Source organism: Ascidiella aspersa, chromosome 7 (genome assembly GCF_963924565.1).
Source record: "Ascidiella aspersa chromosome 7, kaAscAspe10.2, whole genome shotgun sequence".
Taxonomy (NCBI): Eukaryota; Metazoa; Chordata; class Ascidiacea; order Phlebobranchia; family Ascidiidae; genus Ascidiella; species Ascidiella aspersa.
The window spans coordinates 22,316,809-22,341,742 of record NC_139453.1 but is presented as its reverse complement, the minus strand read 5'-3'; the positions used below and the strand labels follow the sequence as shown (position 1 = coordinate 22,341,742).

Genomic DNA, 24,934 nt, shown 5'->3' with positions numbered 1-24,934 from the left:
AACGGAATCACCGTTTAAATTGTTTCTCATTTAGCGCTTTACAATCAAGTACCATCTGTAAACTTAGATCGACTAACTGTTAAGCTCGCTACTTTGGCGATATAACACGCTGCATCAGGAAGTTTTGATACACAGAAATGCAATTACTCTTCAAGGTTTTCACGCACGACTTGTCGATGTTCCTAATTCGATAAAATAAACAATTATAGCTATTTTGTTTTTTTCAGAGAAGACATGAGAACAGCCAACGTGGTGGTTGATGATCCTCAAGGAGCCACTTGCCTCGTCATCGATCGACAGTAAGTTTTTCGACAATACTTTTTTATTGAGGAAAAAACGTATTCTCCTGACCGGCGACTAGTTAAGTCAAAATAGTTTCCTGTGAAAAGTTATGTTTACAAAATGTCCATTTGATGGGTTGAGCACTCGATCGCTGTTTGTATAATTACTCGACTCGTCCGAAAAATATGAATGACCTGGTTTGGTTTACAACCAAATTTATAAATATGCTGGGAAATTTACAAAATGATTAAACAATATTGTTCATAACGCTAACTGTAGCATAAAAAATAAAATACTTGCGGTATGTTTAATCTCCTTAGTGGTCACGAGACAAATACAAATCTGCTCATGGGTATTACAGGAAAACCCTATGTTTTTTCCAAAAGTCTTTGAATTTATTTTGTGTCCCGCTTATGTTTATGTGTTTAGAACAGTGGTTTTCAACCTGGGCGTCGCGACCCCCGGATGGGTCGTTTGCCTTTTCTCTGGGGGTCGCGAAGACGACAATTAAATACCAATCACTATTTCAGGAATGCCAATTAATTACCATTGAAAAACATCTGTAATGATATTAGTGAATGTTGTTAACAGTTAAGTTCAAACAGTTAAATAAAAGTTGGATGTTAAAACAGTGAGAAGCCAGCAAGCAAGTTGCGAAATAAACTATTACTTTAACAGTGATAGGCTTGCTATTCAGCTTCCGCTATCGATCATAGGTAGCCTATACGGCCGTGATTTTTTTAACCTTTTTTGAAACAGTCAACACTTTTCAGTTTACTGAAGAACCTGTACACACCAGTCCTCGCATTTTGTCAAACAACGAAGTGAAAACTCTAATCTGTAATCCTTGCAATTATTTATATTGCGCTATGTTTATCCTCAGATTCAGTAAAGACAGAAATCACACACTAAACAAGTGTTTACTCTCCTGGAAAATAACTATCAACCGTTTTGTCACGAACTAGTTATTGCATGACATTAACGATTATTATCACGAGGAATACTTGGGTATGATGCCGCAAGTAGAGCCAGTTCTAAGGTGTGTTCTGGCAGCAATAGCGCCACGCATAGACAAACTCAATTCTCGCCAAGATGCAACACCAGTCATCTCACTGATGCTGGTGATGAATTTAATAAATGAGTATTTCTTTCAACAGAGTGGTATTATAATTTAGGTTATTTGTAATTATATTTTTTGTGCTATTGCCTTTCGCGCATACACAAATGTATTCATATTCCCGAATCAATTTTTTGGAAGGGGGTCGTTAGTTACATTGGGTTGTTAAAATGGGTCGCGGTATGAAAAAGGTTGAAAACCCACTGGTTTAGAAAGTACCAATAAAAAACAACAATTAAAAAAAACTAGTTTTATTTGTATATAGACTTGTATACCAAGGCATTCAAATATTGTTTTGTTTTCGATTATTTTCAAAAAAGCCTAACAATCCAATTTTAGGTCACTGAAAACCTGCAAGTTTCTTCTGTCATTTATGAGGCAACCCTGTTTAATGAAACTCTTAACCATATGTATCATGTAAAGGTCTACTTCATGATTAACTGGTCAAGTCATACAGTGTAAGGTTTGGTTGTACATATGTGATGGCAACTTTTGAAGTGTTTAGAGCAAGGGTTCTTAAACTTTTTTACCGCAGAACCCTTATTTATTTGTTTTGCCTCGCGTGGACCACGGTAGGAAAAAAATCAAAATGACGTCATAAATTGACGCCACAGTACAAATAAACTTCATAAAACTGCTGATTACGGTCAAAAATTGTGACAGTAAAATGGAGTCTAAATACATTCAGTGCAAAACCGTTTAATTTTTAATCAAACTGTTTTCTTTAAAAAAATTATAGGCCCTACTTCCTAAATATACACCAATCTTTCAAGTAGGCTTTTATGGACCCCCTAAAACTATTTGACGGACCCCCAAGAGGTCCATGGACCCCAGTTTAAGAACTCCTGGTTTAGAGTATAAGCATTTCTTGGCCATAAAACTCATTAACTGTTTGTCGTTCGACAGATCTTTCAATCACTTGATTGGCGACCTGGACAGCATTAGACACAAGAAATACGATGAGCTCATTTCGTTTAAGTAAGTTGTGATTATTATTATTTGGTTAAAACCTGAATTGTACGTGTATTTTAGCTAATGGTTGCATCGTCTTAGTTTTACTCCCAGTGGATTGTTCGAGTGTTGTACTTTGACGACGACAGTGTTAAAGCGATTCGGACACCCGTAGTTTTCTTGTACAAACGCTTTTAGTCCGATTGCTATTGACTGTTCCACTTGGCCAACATGCGACGTCAATCTTAATTCCGCTTACATTGGAGAAACGAACTTACGCAACCTCCCGACACCATTTGACCTCAGGCAGTCTTAGAAAAACTCTATTGTGGTTTGTGTTTTGATAAATAATGTAAAAGTGCACTGAATTTTGAAAAATACTGGAAAAGTGCACTGAATGCAGACACAAAGAAAAAGATATATCGGAGTATACAAACTCTGGTAAACATAGCATATTTTTTTCTTTTTTAATTGTTACGGTTTCCTGGATGATATAAAATAAAAAAAAAACTATTATCTGGATAATATAAAGTATAGCCTATGGGAATTTCTGACATGTATATTAACTGTGGTTCAATAGTTTTGTGAATGGCGGCAGTTATAACATAAGAAAATTACACTTAAACTTTATTTATTTTCCGGACCACGTTTGAAGTATACTATACAATAGTCAAGCACGTGGAAAGTTTGCCATTTGTCTTTGTTCAAAGAAGGGAAATTCAGTAAGTTTATTTTGTACAGGTCAAAAGCGGACAGATCGCTCTACGAAGGAATGGCGTTGGAGGATTTCACCGCCATCGACACGCTCGGAGTCGGCGGATTCGGTAGAGTAGAATTGGTGAGTGAGCGCTGCGCGTTCAATACGCAAGAATTATACTAGTGTTATGCGTTACACGAAGCCTAAAGGTCGTGAAAATTAATAAAAAACATAATTGTCGTGTTATTTCGCTTAATTATTTGGATGTTAGTAATGTCTTTCTTTTTTGCCTAATCATCACTAACTCGCTAACTAAACATGTACATTTGTTTAACACTGAAACTACATATATTTATTGCATAATAACCTTGCGACCCAACTACCTAACCGATTTTTAACACAAAAACTAATAGTATTTCCAAATGAGACCCTGTACGTAAAACGATTAAATCAAAAGGCGATAATGACTTCTCTTTAAATACAGTCCTACCCTGCTTAGTTCTAGCAAGTAACATAAATTTGCTGGTTTGCAAAACAATCGCCCCCTTGAGTCGTTTTAAGTCAAATATTTCAACCGCCAGGTGGAGATGAAGCGCGACCAGTCGAAGACCTACGCAATGAAAGTTCTCAAGAAGCGACATATTGTGGACACGAGACAGCAGGAGCACATCAGAAACGAAAAGAAAATCATGATGGAATGCAACAGCGAATTCATCGTAAAGTAAGGCCACAAAATTCGACCAAAATCAGGGAATCGACTTTAACAGGGCATTTTAGTGATACTTTAAAGAAACTTTTAGGGAATCCTTTAAGACTCAATGTGTATAACGTATAGATTGTGATTCTCTGTTTAAATATATTCCAGACAACGACCAACAAGTTACGATCTTAAAACGATCTTTGAGCAAGGGCTCGAACTCAGTGATTGACAGGTCTATGGCTAATAAGATCTTCGTCAACAGAATGCCATTTAAAACATAATCCTAAAATCAAGATTAGTTTGTGATTCCAGCAATACAATCAACGCGTGCTTTGAGATGGACTGATAAAAGATTCCTTATCTTAATTTGGGTTTTAACATTCCGTTGGCCTGTGAAATCAATTCAATCGCTGAAACTTTTATAGACAATATCGTTTACGATGTAGAAAATTTAACTAAGTTAACAAAAAATATGTATTTTGATTAGAATGTACCGCACGTTTCGCGACAACAAGTACATCTATATGCTGCTGGAAGCTTGTCTAGGAGGTGAATTGTGGACTGTTCTACGCGACAGGTAAAACTACTTTGGTTCAGCATGGCGTATTCGTTAATTACTTTTTTATGTGTTGGAGAGTTATGTTTTAAAGGTTTGATTTATTTTTGCCTTAACTCAAAAGTTGAGAGAACACAGTCGTTTACAGAAATTAAGCCACTAACACGACCCGAATATTTCCTATACTTTTTGAAATTTAACATATTTAACTTACATTTTTCTATTGAACTGCAAAGGTGTACGACGAATATTATAAGTTTGTTAAATAGACAAAAATAGTAGGCAACATTTTTGGGTCCCACTTTCGCGAAGTGCGACGTTACAATAGCCGTCATAATAAATGTATATATAAATATCCGGCAAATAATAAAGCAATAAAACTAGAAAAATAGATAAAGTAATAAAGCCAGCGACAAAACTCAGATATCTTAGAGAGTAAATAAAATCGTGGTTGCCTCCAGGCTTTCTCACTATATTGCGAAATGTTTAGGGCAAGCAAAGTGAAGAAATGAAATAATATTAAAAAGTATGAAACACTTATTACTATCAAAATATATCTGCTCCACAATAAGATGAAATACCCATCAATGTGAATTGCATCATGAAATATTGATTCACTTCTTATCAAATGTAAGCCACAGTGACACAATGCAATTGAACATATTATCGAAAATTGATCTAAGTCTCATAATTTACAAAAAACACCAGCGCTTGGCACAGAGAAGGTTTGAACCCTGTGATGTATTAACAAGTTTGTTCAGAAAACGACTGATTTCAAATTAAACAGCGTTGTTTATTGACTGAACTACTGCCATAGCCTCAGAAAGCAGTTGTTGACGATCCAGTGAGCCAAACCGGTTTGCTTTTAAGCCCACAGGTGGGCTAGCGTCTGCGCTAGGCATTGGAAGACTTGAACAACTAGATTTATTTTAGGTTTTTGAAACAAAATTAAAATTAAAACTAGAGAATTTGAGTTTTTCCAAGTTAGAACTAGAATTAGATCATTTAGTTTTCTCAAATTTGGTTAGAATTAGAAATATCGAATTCTTAAAACAACGATTTTAAACTGGAATTTAAACTAGATTTACAATACCATTTTTATAAGTTTTAGCATAGCCCATGCTTTTTAGACTGTACAAATCACCAACAAGTCGTTTCAACCAAACAGTTTTATTTCAAATTATGTTTTTTGTCCAAGTATGCATTCAAGGGCTCCGCGATACAATCCTTAACTTTGTTTTATCAGGGGATTTTTCGAAGATTCGGCTTCTCGCTTTTACACTGCGTGCGTGATCGAAGCCTACGATTACATGCACCGACGCGGAATCATCTACAGGGATCTTAAACCCGAGAACCTTCTACTGGACAACAAGGGCTACGCGAAACTGGTAACTTATTACTGGCTGTAGTATACTGTTGATGCTTGGTTTTGGCATGTTTCGAAGTAAAACTAGTATCCACGCTCTTGGTATTTACATATTCAGCTCTCAGCATGTTTTCGAAAATATAATATATTAAACTAGTTCAATAGAGTTATGTCATGCAAATTACCTCTTTTGTTTCTGTTTCCTTTTTGAAAAATATATTATATTTTTTGTGAGCCGCTTTAAGAATGTTAGGTTTCTGTCCAAGCTTATTGATAATTAAATAAAATAGGTTGTAAACCAAAATTTGTATCTAGTTCATTGGTGCGAGAACTTTTCAGATCCTTATGAATTCCAATTTTCTTTTGTTGAAACTTCTTAAAATTTTTATGTACTATTCGAGTGCAAAAAATCCAGAATGTGTTAACCCTGTGTACAGTTGCTGTGTACTGTTTTCAAGTTAGTTTTTTGTGACATCGCAGTAATCCACTTGGCAAAAATGCTGGTAAGGTGTCGCGAACTATTTATATTTGATGAAGGGTGCTATGTGCTTGAAAAGGTCTGCAACCATTGTCCTGAAGGAGTGGTCTCCAACCTTTTTATTACCCGACCCCAATTTAAATAAACCGAAATCAACATTTATAAGCGACCGCCGTTTGTGTTTAGACAAGTAATGCTTCAACTAAATAACACAAGTGATTGACTAGGCCTAATTTATACACGAGTCCAGAAAACTGTGGCTTCACATGTCTACCAAACACGAGAAGTTCAAATTAACACTTGAATTTTAAAAAATATATAAAAAAATTGTTAATTTGTTCACACATTTTAATACACTGATTGAGCTCGTTTCAACAACCAGCGCAATGCAATACCTAACACGGCAGGAATTGGTGAGTAGTGGCGACCACATAAAAGGTTCAGGCGACCCCACGACCCTTAGTCTGGGAACAACTTTCCTAAAGCATTGATGAAATTCAGCCACTTAAATATCTTTAAACACAGGTCGACTTCGGCTTCGCCAAGCGAATCGGCTTCAGTCGCAAGACTTGGACGTTCTGCGGTACACCTGAGTACGTCGCCCCTGAAATCATCCTCAATAAGGGCCACGACCTGTCGGCCGATTACTGGTCCCTCGGCATTCTCATGTACGAGCTACTGACTGGAAGGTTGGTGGCCAAGTTTTGACCCTCTTTAAGTTTGTCACACGTTTTTCAATACTCAACTTTGGCCTTTTTAAAACTTTTTACTTATTTTGAAAAAAGCTGGGCTGTCTAAAACTTTAAATCATATGAGAATAATTCTTTTTTGTTAATTGAAATGCCGTGTTTGCCTGATAATAAGTAATATTTGTTAAGCGTATAGGTAGGTGCATTTATCTCTCAAAAAATAAAGTTTTGATTGTCGATTGAACGGCTAAAATGTTAAGTTTTTTTTCTGATAAATTTTTTTAACTTGGTGTTGACTTGTACTCAAGTTATATGATTGTTTTCCATAGTCCCCCGTTTACCGGAAACGACCCGATGAAGACGTACAACTTGATTTTAAAGGGCATCGATCGAACTGAATTTCCAAAGAAAATCAGCAAGAGCGCTCAAAACCTCATTAGAAAACTTTGCAGGTACAATGACCGTATAAAAAAACAATTTTATACAATAAATTGTCTGTTGAAAACAGTTTGGTTGCCATCAGCCGAGAAGTGTCGATTCCAGAAACAATTTTTATTCGTAGATATTTGTAGACCACCTAATGCTCACATTATATTTCATAAAATTTTTCCTATCCTTTTGGGAAAGGTTTTACCGGTACCTCGAAAATGAACACTGTCTTGAACTATTTGTAGAAGGGTGAAAACATCGTCACAGTATATCTAGTAGCCAAATCAATGTGTAAGCAAGAAAAGTCATTTTCAATGTAACTAAAGCCCCAGTAAAGTCCTTGGCAAAACTACTTAACTTCAAATCAAGTCGTTGTTAACCAACAGCGAGTCCATCTCACAGTTATTGGCATCAAAAAATTACCTATTTAAATTGTTGAATTTATTCCATTCTGAAACAATTTCGCACAGCAAAGACCAAAAACCAAAGTTATTTATTAACTCACTTAACTTTAACAGAAGAAACGGGTTAAATCCAAGCCAGGACATTTCTTAACAAAAATTAAGTAAAGTAAAGTCGTTTAACGAAATGACTAAAGTTAAGTCTAGTATTTTAAAAACAGCGACTTTCAAATCATTTACCGACATTGTTACAACAATGATATAGGTCACTGAAATGACGAGGTCACTGAAAAGCAAACATCTCACAAGTTGATTGTTTCTGTCCATCTCGTTGGTTAAGTTTATCTGAACATGTTGTTCATTCATGCAGAGACAACCCTTCGGAGCGTCTTGGCAATCAGCGAAGCGGAATCAAGGACATCCAGAAGCATAAATGGTTCGACAGTTTCAACTGGGACGGACTGCGCAAGGGGACCATGCAACCACCCATAGTTCCCAAGGTAAACCCCCATGAAAAGTGTGTTGTGTTCATAAAACAAAAACGTGATGTCTTTCCCACTTAAATAAATACATCCATTGGATGCCAAGGGAACACTTGTTTAACTTATTTAGCCGACAAAGCAGTGCGAATGGTCGTGTTTTCACAATTAAATTCGAATAACAATTAAAATCATGTAAGAGAAACTTGCCATGAAGGCTTAAGGCAGGCTTATGCCTCGAAGACAAAAATAAAGTACATTAAACCACCAACCTGCTGTAAGACGTCAATAAAACTAAGTTTAAATTGTATGACAACGCAAAACAAGTTATGTGTTGTCGGTTTAGTTAAGCAATGATCCGAAAACTTTTTTAATTAATAGCAAAAGCTATCCAACTACTATACGGATCAGGAGTTCTTATGTCAGTTCCATCTTTAGCTGATTTAATTTGCTGTTCTCGTTGAAGGTCTCCAGTCCGTCCGATTCTTCAAACTTTGACAAGTTTCCTGAAGACGAAGAGCCAGCTCCGTCGGATGATCTCAGTGGGTGGGATGCCGACTTTTGAGGATCGCCAGCGATTCTGTGGATCTCTTAAGCACAAACGAGCAAAAAAAAGATGACGTTCTCCGCGAGACGAAAAGCGGAAGGGCGAAACGGAAATGCATTTCTGTTCTTGTTTTGATATTTTGATTAGAATTTTCGTATTTTGTTTTACAACCTTTTTGGTGCACTTGTAACAATTTATCACAGACCTAGAAGAACTAAACCTGAATTTTTATGGAATTGACAAATCTCAGTATTCGAGTTTTATAGGAGGGGGGGTAGAAATATTAATTGAAAATAATTGTCGAGGCTGTAAATTGCATTTATTTCTCTCGAACCAAAATATGTGTTGGTGCGATTTTAGCACATATGTTTTTAGGCAATCCTTCGCACAACTTGCTGTGGAAATAGTTTGTGCTTTGCTTGAAGCAATGCCGCTTGGCGAGATTAGGCCTAATTGCAGTGTCCTTAAAATACATCGTAAAGTCAACATCAATATGTCATTGTTTAACAGACAATCATGATTTAAATGCGCTGTTTTAATTGCGATCGATATTCGTGATATTACTTCGATTTTGTTTATTTATTCGCACATCTCATTCAGGTTCCAGTATATGTATGCTGCACTGTACTTTGCCAATTGGTCCTGCGACTTTGTTTCAAATATCGCCGCGTCTTTTCTTGTTTGCGTCGCGGAGCTGCTTTATCATGTAGCACGATTATTAATTTTGATTTTTCATTTGTAACGTTTTTTTTTTCTAGCAACGATTTGTGTTTGCGCCAAATGCTAATTTGATAAAGCATACAGCCTTGCGGTGCTGCTCTTGTATTCTGTTGTAATGCCTTCCAGTTGAGTAGATTGCAATACTTAAACAGCATCAGTAGTATAGACATTGTTACAACACGCAGAACTTTTACAAATCATTTTTTTTTCTTAATTTATGCACAAAACCTATTGCGCCAAATATTGCCTGTCAGCTATCCATAAACAATATTAGATTACCTTGGTAATCTTGATTTATCCTTTATTTTAGCCACATTTTTTATAAAGAATCCAAGTTCCGTGAATAAAAGAAGGCCATAATCCATCTTTAAAAAAAATAATTTTAACAGTAATACGTAATAAAAAGAAAAAACATATAAATAAACTTTCACGATTATTTTGACAGCTTTATCTAAACTGAAAAAAATACAGGACATTTCCATCGACTTGCGTCTAATTTATTAGAAATCAAATTTGAACAAACTGAAACAAATTAAAAAAACAGAAAACGCGACGCATTTTACAAGGCAGGTGGGGTGAGTGGCGACCACGCGGTGGGGTTGTTGGGGGCCTCGCTGTATTCCGCTGGGAGGGGCGACCCCTGGGTGAGTTCGGCCACCCGGGGTGAAGGGGTATCGTAGAGTGACGACATCATTACAATATTTCCGTCCGGTGACGTCACAGTAATGTTTGTGTCTGGTTGTTGGAGGTTCAGAGAATTGATGAAGCTGCGCAAAAAAGTTTGATTTTAAAATATATTAGATCTCCATAACTAACCGGTATTTCTAATAAAAAAATCACTAAATTTCAATTGGGAATAAAACAAGCTCAACAAAAACCGTTAAGCAATCTTAGGGAAATCGTATTTGGCAACTTACTGTTGTCCGGCAGTGCTGATGTGTGTGTCAACGATTTCGCCATTATTGCAATATTCCGCAGGGTAAGTGACGTCATTCACGGGGTAGTAGCTCTCATTTCCGTATGACGTCATTGCTTGCATCATCGGGTACGTACAGTCGTTCAGGTCGTACCCAGGCGCTGTCGTCGCGTAAAAATTCTGGAAATGGTTTTGCTGATTCTCTTCTGGGCCCGGCGTTTCCAATGGAAAGGATTCACTGACTGGAACGCCTTCTAGCGGATTGTACACAGCCCAAGTATCTACCGCTGGAGGGTTGCAAACTGCAACTTGGCTTGGGGCTGAAGATGTCGGGCTAACTTGTTGGTAGGCTGTTTGGTCATATACGACTAAAATTACAAAAAGATGAACATTAAAACCATGTTAGGACAAACGAAAACTGCAAGTAGGCTACAAACCGGGGACTTACTACATATTTATTTATTGAAGGCCATTTTTTTGCTAAATATGTTCGAGGGTTTGCTGTTTTCTAAGACAGAAATTAACCTAACGCTATAATTGTTAAAGAAAAGAAACAATTCGTGTGAATTCAGTTGGACTGCATATTACGTATTGCTATGTTTAAAGTACAATGGGAATTGTCATATATCAGGCAAAGTGTGATCTTTCACAAACTGTAACCTGCCTAATAAACAAAACAAAATATGAAAGGCAATTTGTGGCATTATCGTAACATTTATTCGCTTGTGCTTAAACTCACCTGTTGGGGAATTTCCCGCCGTCGAAATCGCAGGATTATGGTGATTGACATTGTAGGGGTTGTGACGATTGGAGCGGTAAGACGGGGCGTGCCTTTCTTTGCGCATATTGTGTTGGGGGTAGGGGGTCGAATTACCCATCAGCATCGCTGGGTCCACATGCTGCATGGGTAGCGTCGGGTAGGGATTAGTTGGGTAAGCGGCCGGGTGTGGAAACGGTTGACCCAGGCCATCTGGCGCTGGATTTTTCATGAACCAGTTGCTCACTAAATATGAAAAGTTTCTGTTAAAATTCAGTTTTAAAAAGAAACTTTGAAGTTTTAAACGTGAGTCTAAACTCAAACCCTTATAATGGGTAGTTTTACCTCCATCCAAATTCAGAAGATTAATAAAGGCAAATAACAACTTTGAAAGCGGAAATTTGTGACAAGCGGAAATTTGTAACTGAAACGTTACAACGAGAGTAAAATAATGCGCTTGGTGCGGCACATAAACTCTAAACCCCAAACTCTAAACCGCAGTCCTTTTTAAAAAGGGATAATGAGCAGTATTTGGCAGCTATACAAACCCGATATAATTAATTATATTAAACTACGTATATATTATTGTTTGTACTAAAGTAGCAGTTATAGAGGCCGTGATTTCACCGTATAACAAGATAAACTTTCCTTAGTTCTAAATTTATTTCTTTAATTATTACATCAATACTGTTAGCAGTTAAAAAAAAAAAAAAAAAAAAATTAACAAAAATGTTGCTTTACATATGGGTTTAGTCAAAATAATCATATCTCGCTTTTATAAGACTGTCTATTTAATATTTTTATTAGCAGACATGCTGTTCTGTGCGTCACTTATATTCGTCCAAAACCTCACCGATAAAATTATTTTTTATTAAAATAACTCACTTTGCGCTTGACTGGTGTGCAGAGTTGGTTGGCAGACTTCGCCGTATAAAGCGTCAGCGTCGGTTCGACTGAAAGTAAACAAGACGAATTAGTTTTAATCTCATTTTGTTTATCGGTATGCTAAGATAGCAATACTTCAAGTTTACTACAATCTATTCATCAAAAACAAATCAATCAAACTTTTGGGAGGATATGCGAACTACAGTTGACATCGATTTTCTAGTTATTTCACGAGCTTTTGTCGTAGTGACGGGCATAACAAGCAAGTGGGGGAGAGATTGGCAAACTTTATAAACAATGAAACTACGATTTAACAGTTTCGATACGAAACCTTATCTTTCTTGTCAGTTATCGCAAACATCACCTATATGTATTTTGTAAGGGCAATTCGAAATACTATTACAAATCGACTCGGGGTTATATGGCGAACATGGTTGACGTCAAACAAAACAAAATTTCTGCGCTTCGACTATGATCGATTAATATATTGCTGATAAACGTGGGCGTGTTTTTTTTTTGTCTATCACTACTTGGTGTGTATTATTTCGCCACTCTAACTGTTATGTCTGTTATTGAAACTGACCCACTTTCATTGCAAATAGTTTCAGAATTTTGCCGCGGCAGCAGACACAAAATGGCTGCGAATAAGTTACAAACGGTAAATTAAACGAGGTCTCACCTTTCTTTTGCGTCGAGAAAGGCTTTTGCGAACGGATTGTGCTGGATTTTTAGACCAGTAACCTGCAAAAACAATATATTTATTACCAAAAAAAATGTTTATTTCAAAAAAGAGTTAACTTACACCTAAGTCTTTATAAGATATATACGCAAAAAAATGTAATTGTAAACATAAAAATATTAAAAATGAATTAAGTTTTAACAACTCATCATATAATATTATATTGAAATTTGAAAATTTTCTTTGTATACAATAAAATGGCATGTGTGATTACTGTATTTAAACTTGTTTTTCAATCAAAATTAACTCAACATTTTTGTTCACCATCAACCCACCTCCTCGTTTTGATAGGCAGTGACCGCGATGAACTGGGTCTCGGTAAAGGAGTGTGACGCAATCACCTTTTGTACGTCAGCACCGCCCACTTTGATGACGTGAATGCGCGGTTCGTACTTGTGCAACGAGTTGAGCATGATTTGCTGCAAAAGCAAACTTTGGCGTTTATATTTAACCAAACACTCAGTGGAACATTACAAAGTTCGTTTGTGAGTCAGGTCTTACATAGAGGCCAGACAAATAGCAAATCACTAATGTAGAGGTTTCGTTATTTTTAGTCAGAAAATTTCATAAGATATTGTGGGGAACCCAACAAAATATTCTGTTTGCGCATAGAGTTTGCTTTTTATAATACAATTTTTTGTTCAGTGATCTGTTAGTTAAAATGGGAATCTTAAAGTTTTGAACATTTTTCAAAGAACTGATTTTAAATCAAATAGAGTAGTTTCGGTTGTGCGCACCGTTTTATTTTTGCTTGTTTGATAAAGATATTACTTTTTTAACACACTAATATTTCAATTGGGCTTTCATGGACGCCCTAAAACTAGTTCACGGGCCCCCAAGAGGTCCATGGACCCCAGTTTAAGGACCCCTGCTCTAATTTATTGATAATTCAAACCTGGGCGTTCGCTGTTGTTTTATTCGTCAGCTTCACTCGGTTGAATCCGATTGGCTGCTTCATCCAATGAGATCCGAAGTTGGGTGAATCGGGGTGAATGTAAGCGCATGACGACACGTGAGCTTCGGGTTTTCCCCCTGGGATCCACTCGCCATTGACGTACTTCCATCTGAAAAGGAGAAAAATTGTTAGTTTTTTCAGTAGAGTTGTTTACGGAATGGTCGGACATAATACAGCATGTATTTGTCAATCATAGCAAAGCGCAACTAAATAAGTTGAGATTTAATGAAACTTGGGTGAAGTGTTTATGCGCTTTCTATATTGATATGCTATAGCTAGGAGTATTGGAAATGAACAAAATTCTATTTTTTTTACATAAACGGGGTAACATTGCAAAACTGTCATTGCAGACTTGGTGAAATTCGGCTGTGTAAGACTAAACGATTCAGAGTTAAGTTGTGGAGAATAGACAAGTAAATTTACCTAACTTTAACGAAAAATTTAAAAAAATGAAGAACAAAGTCTTTCCGTTCTACTCTAAAGTCTTTAAAATTACCTGTTGCTGTCCACTGGCAGAAAGTCGAGCATCACCGAGTACATTGCGTTCGGGTCGAGTCCGCTCATCGACACTTTCAGCACCGGGAACATTCGGCGGCCATTTTTGGTCACGATCATCTCGTTAACGTAGGCGTGGAATTTGGCCCACAGCGGCTGGCCGTGCAATGTCATCTGCAGCAAAAGCGATTAAATATTGTTATAGCTGTACTTAAAACCTACGAAAGTTTTTAGGCAATTTTCGGTATTATTAGCGACAAATGAATAAATAAATAAACTGGAAAATTAGTCGTTTTAATTTTAATCGAAGAAATCATATTTAGAAGGTTGTATTTTTACAATAAAAAGATAAATGTTTAGCGGACGTATTAGCGGGTGGCTCCTAAGTAGTTTAAACTGTACCTTGACACCATTTTGTGGATCGTCGTTTCGGCTTGATGAAGAAGTCGCACCAATCGCCTCACTCAGTTGTTTATGATTGAGGGAACTCATGATTTTATTTCAGAAATTTAATTGCAAAATGTTAGTGGCTATAAAGATAAAAACACAACTTTTTGAATTTAGACCTACCACTATTATATTTTCTATTTTTTGTTTCTATTAAAACGTTAAAATTAGATTGTTTTTAAAACCAAGAAGGTATCTGAAAAACTATTTAAAAAAACTTAGGTCTTACTACATAAGGAAAAACGTAGCATAGTACAGCAATAATAGCATACTAGTGTTAATTGTATTAGTTCAAATTAAATAAAAATCTGAAATGCTATTTTTTTGGTAGCACTAAGTTTGATTTTTTTGGTACCAAAACGGACTAATTGTTTTTATTTTGTACAAATAGGATTGCTGCACTTGCCTGCCAATTTAGAAAATCAATATAATAAATATTTCCGCTTTTCTTGCACTATCTCGCGAACATACTCAAACAACTTGCTCATACTATGCGAAAACACTGTTCATACGCCCCTATGAGTTTTCATACTTCGCTGTCAAGTTTATTTTGCAGGTTTTCGCCAAAACCAAAAGAAAATCCTGTCTGTCTGCGCCCGGCCCTTGCAAAGAGCTGGGAAGGCGACAAATCGCACATCACTCCAGCACGAAAATACGCGACTGTCTTCGAAATATCGCGGCACCGTGATATTTCGAGTTCACTGATGGCGAGCCTCGGCAGTGTGGAGTCCCACGAAATCGCACCAGACAGCTAAAACGCCAGAAGCCGGTATGATGTGATGTGGCACGTTGGTGCAAGGTTTATAGGGAGACGAGAAACGTAAATTCGCAACTTCTTCCCGGCCTAGCGATCGGGCGCCTTGGCCCAACTGGAACAGCGGGAGGCCACGATTGCGCCTACCTGGCCCGCGGAGCCTTCTCGGGGGTGTTTGGACGCTCGGGGGGAGACCGTCCCCCCTGTTTGCAGAAGCGGCACGCGCATGTTGGTTTTTCCGATTAAACTTCCACTCTCGCTATTGTGTGACGCTGCCACGTGGCAGTTTTCGATTGTGAGAGCGTGGAAAGCGGAATGGCGCGCGTTGATTTGTTTCTTTGCATTGGAGTTGATTGGCTGCTGTGTGTGATCAGTGTTAGCGTCTGATAAGATACGACTCGCTTTCAGGTTGTAGACAGGAAGTTGTATCGATGATGAGAAATGTTGCCGTCGACGTATTATCGTTAAATTTAACATAATTCTTTATTTTAACTATTTGTCAGATAAAAATATTTTAGGCGAGTTAAATGTTAAGAAAATGTCCAAAAAGAAATATTTAAAAGATGTTAAAAAAGGGATAATATTTATCCCATATATAACCTATTTCAGTGGGCTGCGTCACTATGATTCTTCCTTAACAGAATCTTTTATAAATTTCCTAATACATATTGTTGTTGTTTAAAATATAAAAATTCACTGGCGTTTCTTTTTTGTGCTAATGTTAGATCGATTACGCGTAATTTATTAGATTGGTGCCCTAATCTCATTTACTACTGTAAAAGTGAAAATACATTATTATATCACGCATGGTTTTATTTACAACCTTTTGTGTTTTTCCAGAATTAGGCTTTAAAAGTAAACGTCCGGTGAAAAAAACGTTCGCTTACATTTTGTTGTTGCGACATTACTTAAATATAAATTCGTTTTTTTTTTTACTTTTTCTACTGTAATATTAAAAAATCGGCTTAATATTCCTTCTCGAACGAAGGGCACAGTGGGATTAAATTCTGCAACAGGTAATGCGAAATATGAAGGTTAGGTCAGAAACTGCAAAAAAGATTTGGTTGCACGTGTTCAATATATTCTCATGCCTTAAGAACAACTAACTTGTGTTAATGCATGTTCGTTGACCCAAATATGCCTGTTTTTCAGAAATGATTTTTAAAATTCACTTAGAGACGCTTCCTTTATGATAGCAATGTAATTCATTAGGCAGCCAATCAGAATGACAAAAACAAATAATGTGCACTTAAAATACCTTTACAGTTGTTACTTCGTTTAATTTTATGGCTAATGAATAAAATGGGGACGTCAAAAGTTTTTATCCGTTGCCACCATAGCTATGTAAATAACAAATAGGACTTAATTTGATAATTTTTTATTATGTCATATGAGGAATTTGTGTGGTAAAATGTAATTTCACTGCCTTTTTGAGGCCTGTTATGACATTTTGTTATTGTACCTTATTTGGTAGAAGTTTGTTGTGCATTGAAATAGGAAATAAAACAAAAACGTGATACAAAATTACCCCGACAAATAATTGAAGCGTTTCTAATCCGAGGGTGTTCGTGTGAATTGTAGAAAATACTGGTTTATTTCTTGAACAACGGCGAAACAGTTACATGCCCTTTAAACAGTTGATGGCGGTTGTTTATCGCCATAGAGGGAAAACTGTAAATCATAAGAAAAAAATCTGTTGATTTTGCTTCTAATAACACTTGCCTAACCTACGCCGTTATTTATGTAGAAAGTTTTGCTTATATGGAATGTTTCGCAGATCCCAAACCATGCCATATTAAAAAGTTTCTCATCGTATACATATTAAAATACGACAGCGAATAAAACAGTGGCCTCCAACACATGGGTCTCCGGTCCCATAGATATCGCCTAAATCTTTATGGGGTCTCAATCACTCAATTCTTGCAGTTTTAGTGGTTTCTTTGCCCTCCTGGTTTAAACAGAAAAAGGAAAAAAAATGTTAAATAATACGTATTGACAAATGTTAAATAAAACGTATTGAAATATGTTAAATAAAACGTATTGAAAAATGTTGAGTAATTCGTGTTGAAATATACCAAAGAAAACCAAAATAAAATCGTGCTTTAATGTGTCAACTTCAAATCCAGGTGGTAATTTAAACTTCCTATTTTGGTGTGGCCAACAGTTCCCCAGAATTGTGCATAATTTAAGCGTAAAACCTTCGTGTTATTTATTTCAAGCAGGTTTAGTTATCACAAAAAAAACCTTGGATGCGCATGTAACTTCTGAATTGTTTCATTTAAATTGGGTTCGGTTAACAAAATAGTTGAAGACCACTGTAATAGATTGCCCATTAAAAGTCCCACGATAACAGTTACAGTATACGATATATACTTTGCGCGGTCCCGGGTCGGCCGATTCGGTGCTTTCCCGTTTCGTAGTTGCTCAGCAAACATGCGCGCCCGGGACGCTGGCGTTCGCGTATTGGCGCGAAAACGTTTGTGACGTCACAGCGGAGTCGAACGCGAAACAATGGACGGTTCGGAAGGAGGAGTAAGAGTTGCCAAACACCGAAAATTGTTTGTTCGCTGTTCGTGACATGAGTGAAACAATTGTGCTTATCTCTATTTTGACAATCTTCTAATGATATTTATTAAAAATAAAATGGTATAGTTTGGTAATTCACCCTTTATCGAGTTTTGGTCAAATATATATTCTTACCAATTGTTTAGATTTTTGTGCACTTATTTCAACGCACAGTTGACTTTGAGAACAAACTGTTGTGTTTTTAACCTGATTATATTGGTAACCAAAATCACCAAACCTCGAATGTTTACTGTGTCTTCAGAAAATAAATCAGGCGTCTTCCTTATTTATAGTGAACGTTTGAAAGCTTCACCATTCGCATAAAGATCCACTAAGACAAAAAATGAATAAATTAGATTCAACTGATTGATGTTCGAACACATTCGCCGTTAATTCTTTGTGTTATATTGTTGCCAAGTAGATTTCGTATCGGCCATGCATTTTAGTGGTTCTTAAGCTTTTAACACTTACTGACCGGTAAAAATACAAAAATCCTTTCGCGCTCCGGTAAACATGATTTATAAAGGCATGGATCTTTAATGAGACAAGGACAGCAAATCATTATTAGACAACACTTTTAAGCAGTAGGCTATATTACATACTCGGTTAGCTAGAAATGTTAGTATGAAATTCAGACATTTTACGTAAAATATAAATTTTAGCATAACCCTTTAGTGCAGTGATTCTTAAATTTTGTTTTAACGATGGCACCCTTTGAAAAAATGATGGTACGCGTTGAGCGGGGTCGGCGTGGAAATTTTAGAGAAGACGTCATAAACTAACGTCATGACACAAGTAGAGACTTAAGAAACCTACTGTTCGGTCCAACAAATGCGAAACTTAAATAAAGTCTGAAAACATTCAAGAAGGCGCTAAAACGTTTTTTTCAATTTCACACTTTCCATTTAAACCAATTATAAACCAATTATTACGTTTTTTAACTATGCACCACGATTTCAATTAGACCTTAATACACCCTCTGAAATAAACCATGTACCCTCAAAGGGACCACGTACCACAGTTTAGGAACCCCTGTCCTAGAGCAGGGCACAACAACAATTTCGGCAATACTGCGTGGTGGGGGGCCAAATTTTAAATTTATTGATTATTCTTTTACCTTAATGCACCATAAAAACGTTCCGTGAACTTTCCTCGTGCGGTTCATAAACAGACAAGCACTATAGAATTAGTTTTGCTAAACAAATAACACAAAACGTTCACTCAGTTATGCAAACTTGTATAGCCGTAACTAAGAAGCAGCGTAAAAGTCGATAACACTGCAAGTTGTTTCACTTGCCATTTGACATAACTTTCGTTAGAATGAGTGCACTATCAACTACTTGCTCTCAGATTTGGCTTAACGTAGTAAAACAGGAAGCGAAATTCGCGATGAAAACAATTTTGCATTCACGCAGTTTAAGTTGGTATGAAAGACATACTTTTTAACCGCACAAATAAAGTACTTTTTGGCGGAGCGGCGGTTAAAAACCACTGCTCTACACACAAAAAATGATATTCAGGTTTATGGTCGTATATTTTTGCCTGATAATTTTATAGAGCAAACATCAATTTAAAACTTTAAAAGTAATCTTATCAGAAAAATGTGCTACCAAACAATAAATGGCGAATTGCAATTTAATTGATATGTTAATCTATTATAGCGTGAATAATACATCGAATGGATCGCGAAAGCAATTCCGATTTTAAAAAGCAACGCCGCGTAAAGATGGAGTCTGTCGTCATCGAGGTGACGTCATAGGTGTGCCGGTGGGCTGAGGTAATTGTCTGCGACGACGCTCTTCGGTCTGGCGCCGCTGGCGTCGGCCGGTGGCTCAAGGGTTCCCGCATCGCTCAGTTCTGCAAACAAGAACGGAAACACGTGTTCGGTTTAGGTTTGTTTCGCATGCCCACACGTCTTGGAATCTGCTGGGTTCTGTTTGGTTAAATCGCAATCAAAATCCTGTGCTTTTGCTCTTGGTGAGTGTTGAGATTTAAGCTCGACCTGCCAAAGATAAATAACTTCCAATTTGTACAACTCCCGAGATGTGGAACTTCAACTGTTTCGCTTTGAATTTATTGATTTTTGTGCAAATTGAGAGGGACGTTGCATGCGCTAAACCAGCATATAGCGACTATTGGTTGTTTGGAATTTGTTTGACAATAGATTTTCAAAAATGGGTCACAAAGTTATTCAGCGAGCAATTAATTCAATCGTATGTCGTATTTCCCCTTTTATGGTGGTTTCGTTAATTACATATTTGTTTTTAAAAAGAGCGTAAGTCGTCTGAGCATTTTGGTATAATCAGAAATCCTTATGTATAAATGGCCAATGTCATTTAACATTTGCAACTAAAACGCAAGACTTACGAAGGCAGTTGACGTTTGTGATCTAAACGTAGTTTATTTTTACTCGAATAGACCTAATAAATACAAAAAGTAATAATCGTCTGTTGGGACTTCGTTTGCCATTGATAATATGGGTATTTTGTTTGTATGGAAACCAATAGTTTACACCAAGTTCAAAACACCTACCGAATAAAATATCCGATGAGCTGAAGTTTGTTTGACCGCTATTACCTTATTTAAAATGTGGTGCATTATAACTTATACAACAAACAGATGTTAGCGTAAAAAAATCGCGTAATGATGTAAAGTTAATTTTGCAATGTATAATGCATTAAAAGAACTGCAGGCATTTTAAAAACTGCCTTTAAAATTGAAACGATATGCAGATAAACGAAAAAAAAGAGTAGAGCTAACAATCTTACTCGAAATCATTTTCAAATAAGCTATAATTTTGGCACAACGTTTATGTTGGTATAAAGTGTAAGTATATGCAGTAAACAGACATTACATTTAGATTAAGTAAGTAATGTCAGTAAGTAATGTTTATTTTTCCGTTAGCGCTTAAATTAAAATACTCAAGTAAGCTATAACAAAAAACAAATTCACGCGCGATACGGCCGGAGCAGCGAAGGGTCCAATGGACCTTCCAGTCAGCTGCACGGTAATTAACTTGCCTTCTGTTTTCCGTCCGTCCTGCGTCTCGTCATCACACTCGTCATACATTGCTGAACGACTCTTGTCTGCAATGAGTAAATAACATCTTACATCCATAAGCTCTTATCTAACTTTGAACAATTTTCAAAAACTGCATTTATTTTTTTTAAGAAAATAAAATTTATTGCCTATGTTCTTACCATTTATTCGATTGAATACATCGTTAAACACCGATGTATATTTACTGGCTTCGTTGGAAGGCGCGTAAAACAGAAAGGCCGGCTGACCGCTCGGCACGCTCAATTTCGCGTTTCCTGTATTTCCGCTAGACGATGCAACGGAGTCGTATTGAGTACCCTGACCAGAGAAATGTAGGAGCTATTTTATTTCACTTGCCTAACGCGGGATAACGCTACATCAGATGTGTGAAGTTCAATTTATAAAAAGTATTAACAAATATCGTTCGCAGTCACTACCATTATAACATAAATATTTTTAGTATGTCAACGGTTTAAAACCAGTGGTGGGATTCAAATTTTTTGTCAGCCGGTTCTGTTACAAAAAGTCAAATTTTTCAGCCGGTTCTGTTACAAAAAGTCATATTTTTCGGCAAATAAACTGATTATTTTTATATGAACGACAGAACTTCGTTTTACAAAGATAAATCGACACAGCTAACAGCCACACTAAAAGCAGCAGTCGTCTCAAGACTCGTGCTTATGACGCAACAATTCAATTTTCAGACAAACAATCACAAACATAAAATTACAACAATTATAAAAATAAAAATTAACACAATGTACAACTGCTAGTGGGAACTTGACCATTGCACATTTCGAAAAAAAACACGTGACCTACTTGGATCTCAAAAATCGGTGTATCAGATAAGATGCAAAAATCTATTGAAAGCATAACCAGTAATGCTAACCGGTTCGCTGATCTCATAAAATTGCGTGAGACGGTTCTATAGAACCGGTGCGAACCGGCTGAATCCCACCACTGTTTAAAACCTCATAAAAATGTTACGTTAAATCATGGTAATAAGCACATACATTCCATAGAGCGCAAAAAAATGCTTTGGCAAATATTCGCATTTTTTACCCTTATATTTTGTATCGCAAATGCAAAAAAAGAAAAACCAGTATATTGTGTACTCAACTATACAATATTGGAAAATTATTACTTACAAACATGGTACTTACCCTGTCGGTGAACCACCTGTCGTCGTGTGATGTCAGCGCCAGATAACACAAGAGCGAAGACGTTGACGTCACACCGAGCAGGACGAGCACGAGAGCGCAGATGACGCAACTGATGACGACACCACTGGCACCTCCTTTCTCGTGGTAGAACACCAACTTCAAGTAAAAGTAAAGATTGTACAAAATGTTTGGCCAAAAAAGCAATTTTTTATAGTTTAGAACAGAGGTGTCCAACACACAGCAGGCGTGCCAAATATGGCATGCGACCTCATAAAAAATGGCACGTAAGTTCACCTAAAATTACTAAATTTGTTATATAGCCAATTGTCCAAAAATACTAAATTTGTTATACAGCCAATTGCCTTTGTTTATTCACAATATAAAACAATCGCGGCAATCACGACAACTAACAATTACTTCTGATGTTATAAAATTTTACTGTAGTGGAGGGTTTCACATAATTATATAGCTTGGTGTAAATAAACACAAAGCAAAAGTCAGCTCACCGACGGATATTTATACGCCGTAATGCACAGTTTTACTACACAAGGCCAATTTATCTTTAAAGTTTGGCTGAAAACAAACGTCTGCAAAAAATCTGCTTTGGTAAATTATGAATAATTTGCTTGATTAAAACAACAAATGTTTTTTTTTGTATAAATAAACGCTTTTGTTTTTTGCAAAAAAAGCGCTTTTAAAATTAAAAAGAATTAATTACGAAACTTCGGCACGAAAAGAAGTTATAAGATAAACATTGGTACGCCGGCATGTTTGAGTTGGACACCCCTGTTTTAGAACTTTAATTGTATACCTCTTGTGCAATCGACATAGTTATGACGGCCAGTAAAATAACGACCAGGACCATGGCTACGAGCGACGATCCTAAGGCAATGGCGGTCTGCATAAACAACAAAGAAAAAGATTTATCGCTAGCTTTTGAAGCCACATCTTTTTATATCGAAAAGGCGGAGAAATCAACTCTTTAGTTAAATACTTACAATTGTCGTTTATTAAAAGTGGTACATTAATCAATGGTTTTTGCATAATTAAAAAAACATTGCATTAGGTCAGTGGTTTTCAACAATTTGGTTCTCGCGACCCCCTTTTTTATTTTTTTAAATCCTAAGTTGTTTGTTAAACCATGTACGACTTTCCATAAAATTACTATTTAGGCCTTAAATAGCGCCATTAACGAGTTTTGTTCACAATAAAATAAAACATTTTGAGCTTATGACTGAACAATAATAAACTGAAGTTAAGTAAATTAAAAATGGGATATCATTTACTACCCCCAGGTTGGGGACCGCTGCATTAGTTCAAATTAGGAATCAAGCTTACCATAAACCTGGTCTTGTGTTTGTAGGAAGCCACGTTAATGCACCCAGCAAGTACAAACTAAGACAACAACAGGTCTTACAATTAGTTGAAATATACACGGTATTTTTTATTGGAATATCAAACAGCAAACCATTTTTTTATTTGTGCTGTACGAAAATGAAACAACACTGTAGGCAAAATAAACTAAAAATACTGTTTTAAACAAGGATAGATAACTTGTAGGGCAAATAGAAAGCAAACAAACCAAAATCGACAACCACAATGGGAAGCCTGGACTTCCCAGGAATGAAGGTGATGGTGCAGCGCTCTTCTGGCCTTGGCAGTATAACGCAAGGGCGTCAAGCACAATCACCACTAAAGCTGAAATTACATAACATCACAATTTGAAATAAAGAATTCCAGCCAAATCTTGATTGTTTTTCTTAACCAAGAACTGCGTTGTTTACACAAGTGTGTTTTTTTATAATGGACACACAAATTAAAATATGGATTATAATTATTTATCGCTCACATCATTACAATAAGCAAACACTATTATTTTATAAAAGTAAAAAAATAAAAATTAAAAACATTTATCTAATTGTAAGTTTAAAGCACGCTGACTCATTACTATCCATTGATGGACCTTTTTGCAGTTCAAGATTTTTAACGTTTTACAAAAAACAAAAAAGACGCCAAAGGCACAAATAAGATCTTCTTTTAAAGAGCAGGATAATCCCAGTGCCAATAATAACAATATATTATTTGCTACTTTTTTATGTTTTAAGACACGAAATAAGAACAAAGTTGTTAAAGGACCAGTAACATCAACCCAAAAAATTATTTGTTTTGTTCTTTTTCTAAAACAATATTCAAACATAGTATGTCCAAATTAACTTATTTTAAGCAAGACAACTATGATGCAGTAACATAAAAAAGTAAAATGATTGTTAATAGCCTATATTATTTAAATTACTTTATAAAAAGATAATATTATCAAATTTAGAATAAAAAGAATTCACATTTCATAGTCCCTTCAAGGACTAAAACAAGCAATTAAAATGCACCAGTCAAAGAAAATAAGACCTAAATCTTACCAACGACGATCTCAGACACACCTAGCGGAAGAACGAACTTGGGTTTTCGAAATGGAACTGTGTCGCCTGGTCGCAAGACGCGTAGATACCAGATGCGACACGACGTACAATACACGTCGCAACAATCCCCAAATTCCATTTAATTTAACTAGTGATTTCCCACTCCATAGATTACTTAAATATTTTCTTCAAAAAATTGATGTAGGTAAACTATCCATAAAAATATTAACAGTAAAATGTAAGAGAAAATGGTAAAAAATTCCACTGCGTGCCTAACTTCTTACTGATTAATAAAGCCTTAACTGCTAATAAATAGTCTTAAATTTTTTTAAATCAAATCTAAAAATGTTAGTCATTCATTTGAAAATTTATTTTGTTCAGCTGATTTCAGTC

The 24,934-nt window shown here is 36.2% G+C and overlaps 3 protein-coding genes across 4 annotated transcripts in view; 1 reads left to right on the top strand and 2 right to left on the bottom strand.

Moving 5' to 3' along the window:
* The window catches only part of LOC146138352 (uncharacterized), a 31,806-nt gene extending 22,845 nt beyond the window's left edge, over positions 1 to 8,961 (top strand). The window contains exons 8-17 of one of the 2 annotated variants that reach the window (XM_083393929.1): positions 228 to 299; positions 2,306 to 2,362; positions 3,074 to 3,188; positions 3,629 to 3,768; positions 4,235 to 4,324; positions 5,550 to 5,691; positions 6,673 to 6,836; positions 7,166 to 7,288; positions 8,037 to 8,166; positions 8,612 to 8,961. In XM_083393929.1, coding sequence (XP_083250055.1) covers positions 228 to 299; positions 2,306 to 2,362; positions 3,074 to 3,188; positions 3,629 to 3,768; positions 4,235 to 4,324; positions 5,550 to 5,691; positions 6,673 to 6,836; positions 7,166 to 7,288; positions 8,037 to 8,166; positions 8,612 to 8,710 — 1,132 coding nt within the window. In that variant the 3' untranslated portion in view covers positions 8,711 to 8,961. Of the gene's footprint in view, positions 1 to 227; positions 300 to 2,305; positions 2,378 to 3,073; positions 3,189 to 3,628; positions 3,769 to 4,234; positions 4,325 to 5,549; positions 5,692 to 6,672; positions 6,837 to 7,165; positions 7,289 to 8,036; positions 8,167 to 8,611 lie in introns of both variants that reach the window. The other variant, XM_083393930.1, reaches the window with a different exon arrangement.
* Positions 8,962 to 9,971: 1,010 nt separating this feature from the next.
* LOC146138351 (T-box transcription factor T homolog) lies at positions 9,972 to 15,837 on the bottom strand. The gene is made up of 9 exons (XM_083394574.1): positions 15,508 to 15,837; positions 14,161 to 14,333; positions 13,605 to 13,773; positions 12,985 to 13,128; positions 12,650 to 12,711; positions 11,971 to 12,038; positions 11,068 to 11,331; positions 10,330 to 10,696; positions 9,972 to 10,179 (listed from the first exon to the last, which is right to left on the bottom strand). The coding sequence occupies exons 1-9, from the start codon at positions 15,835 to 15,837 to the stop codon at positions 9,972 to 9,974; spliced, it is 1,785 nt and encodes a 594-aa protein (XP_083250700.1).
* Positions 15,838 to 19,678: 3,841 nt separating this feature from the next.
* Positions 19,679 to 24,680, bottom strand: LOC146138350 (uncharacterized). Its single transcript, XM_083394573.1, has 8 exons — positions 24,542 to 24,680; positions 23,710 to 23,825; positions 23,466 to 23,522; positions 22,939 to 23,025; positions 22,128 to 22,283; positions 21,114 to 21,282; positions 20,946 to 21,011; positions 19,679 to 19,782 (listed from the first exon to the last, which is right to left on the bottom strand). Exons 1-8 carry the CDS (start codon positions 24,678 to 24,680, stop codon positions 19,679 to 19,681), a joined length of 894 nt encoding a protein of 297 aa, XP_083250699.1.
* Between the last annotated feature and the right edge of the window lie 254 nt (positions 24,681 to 24,934).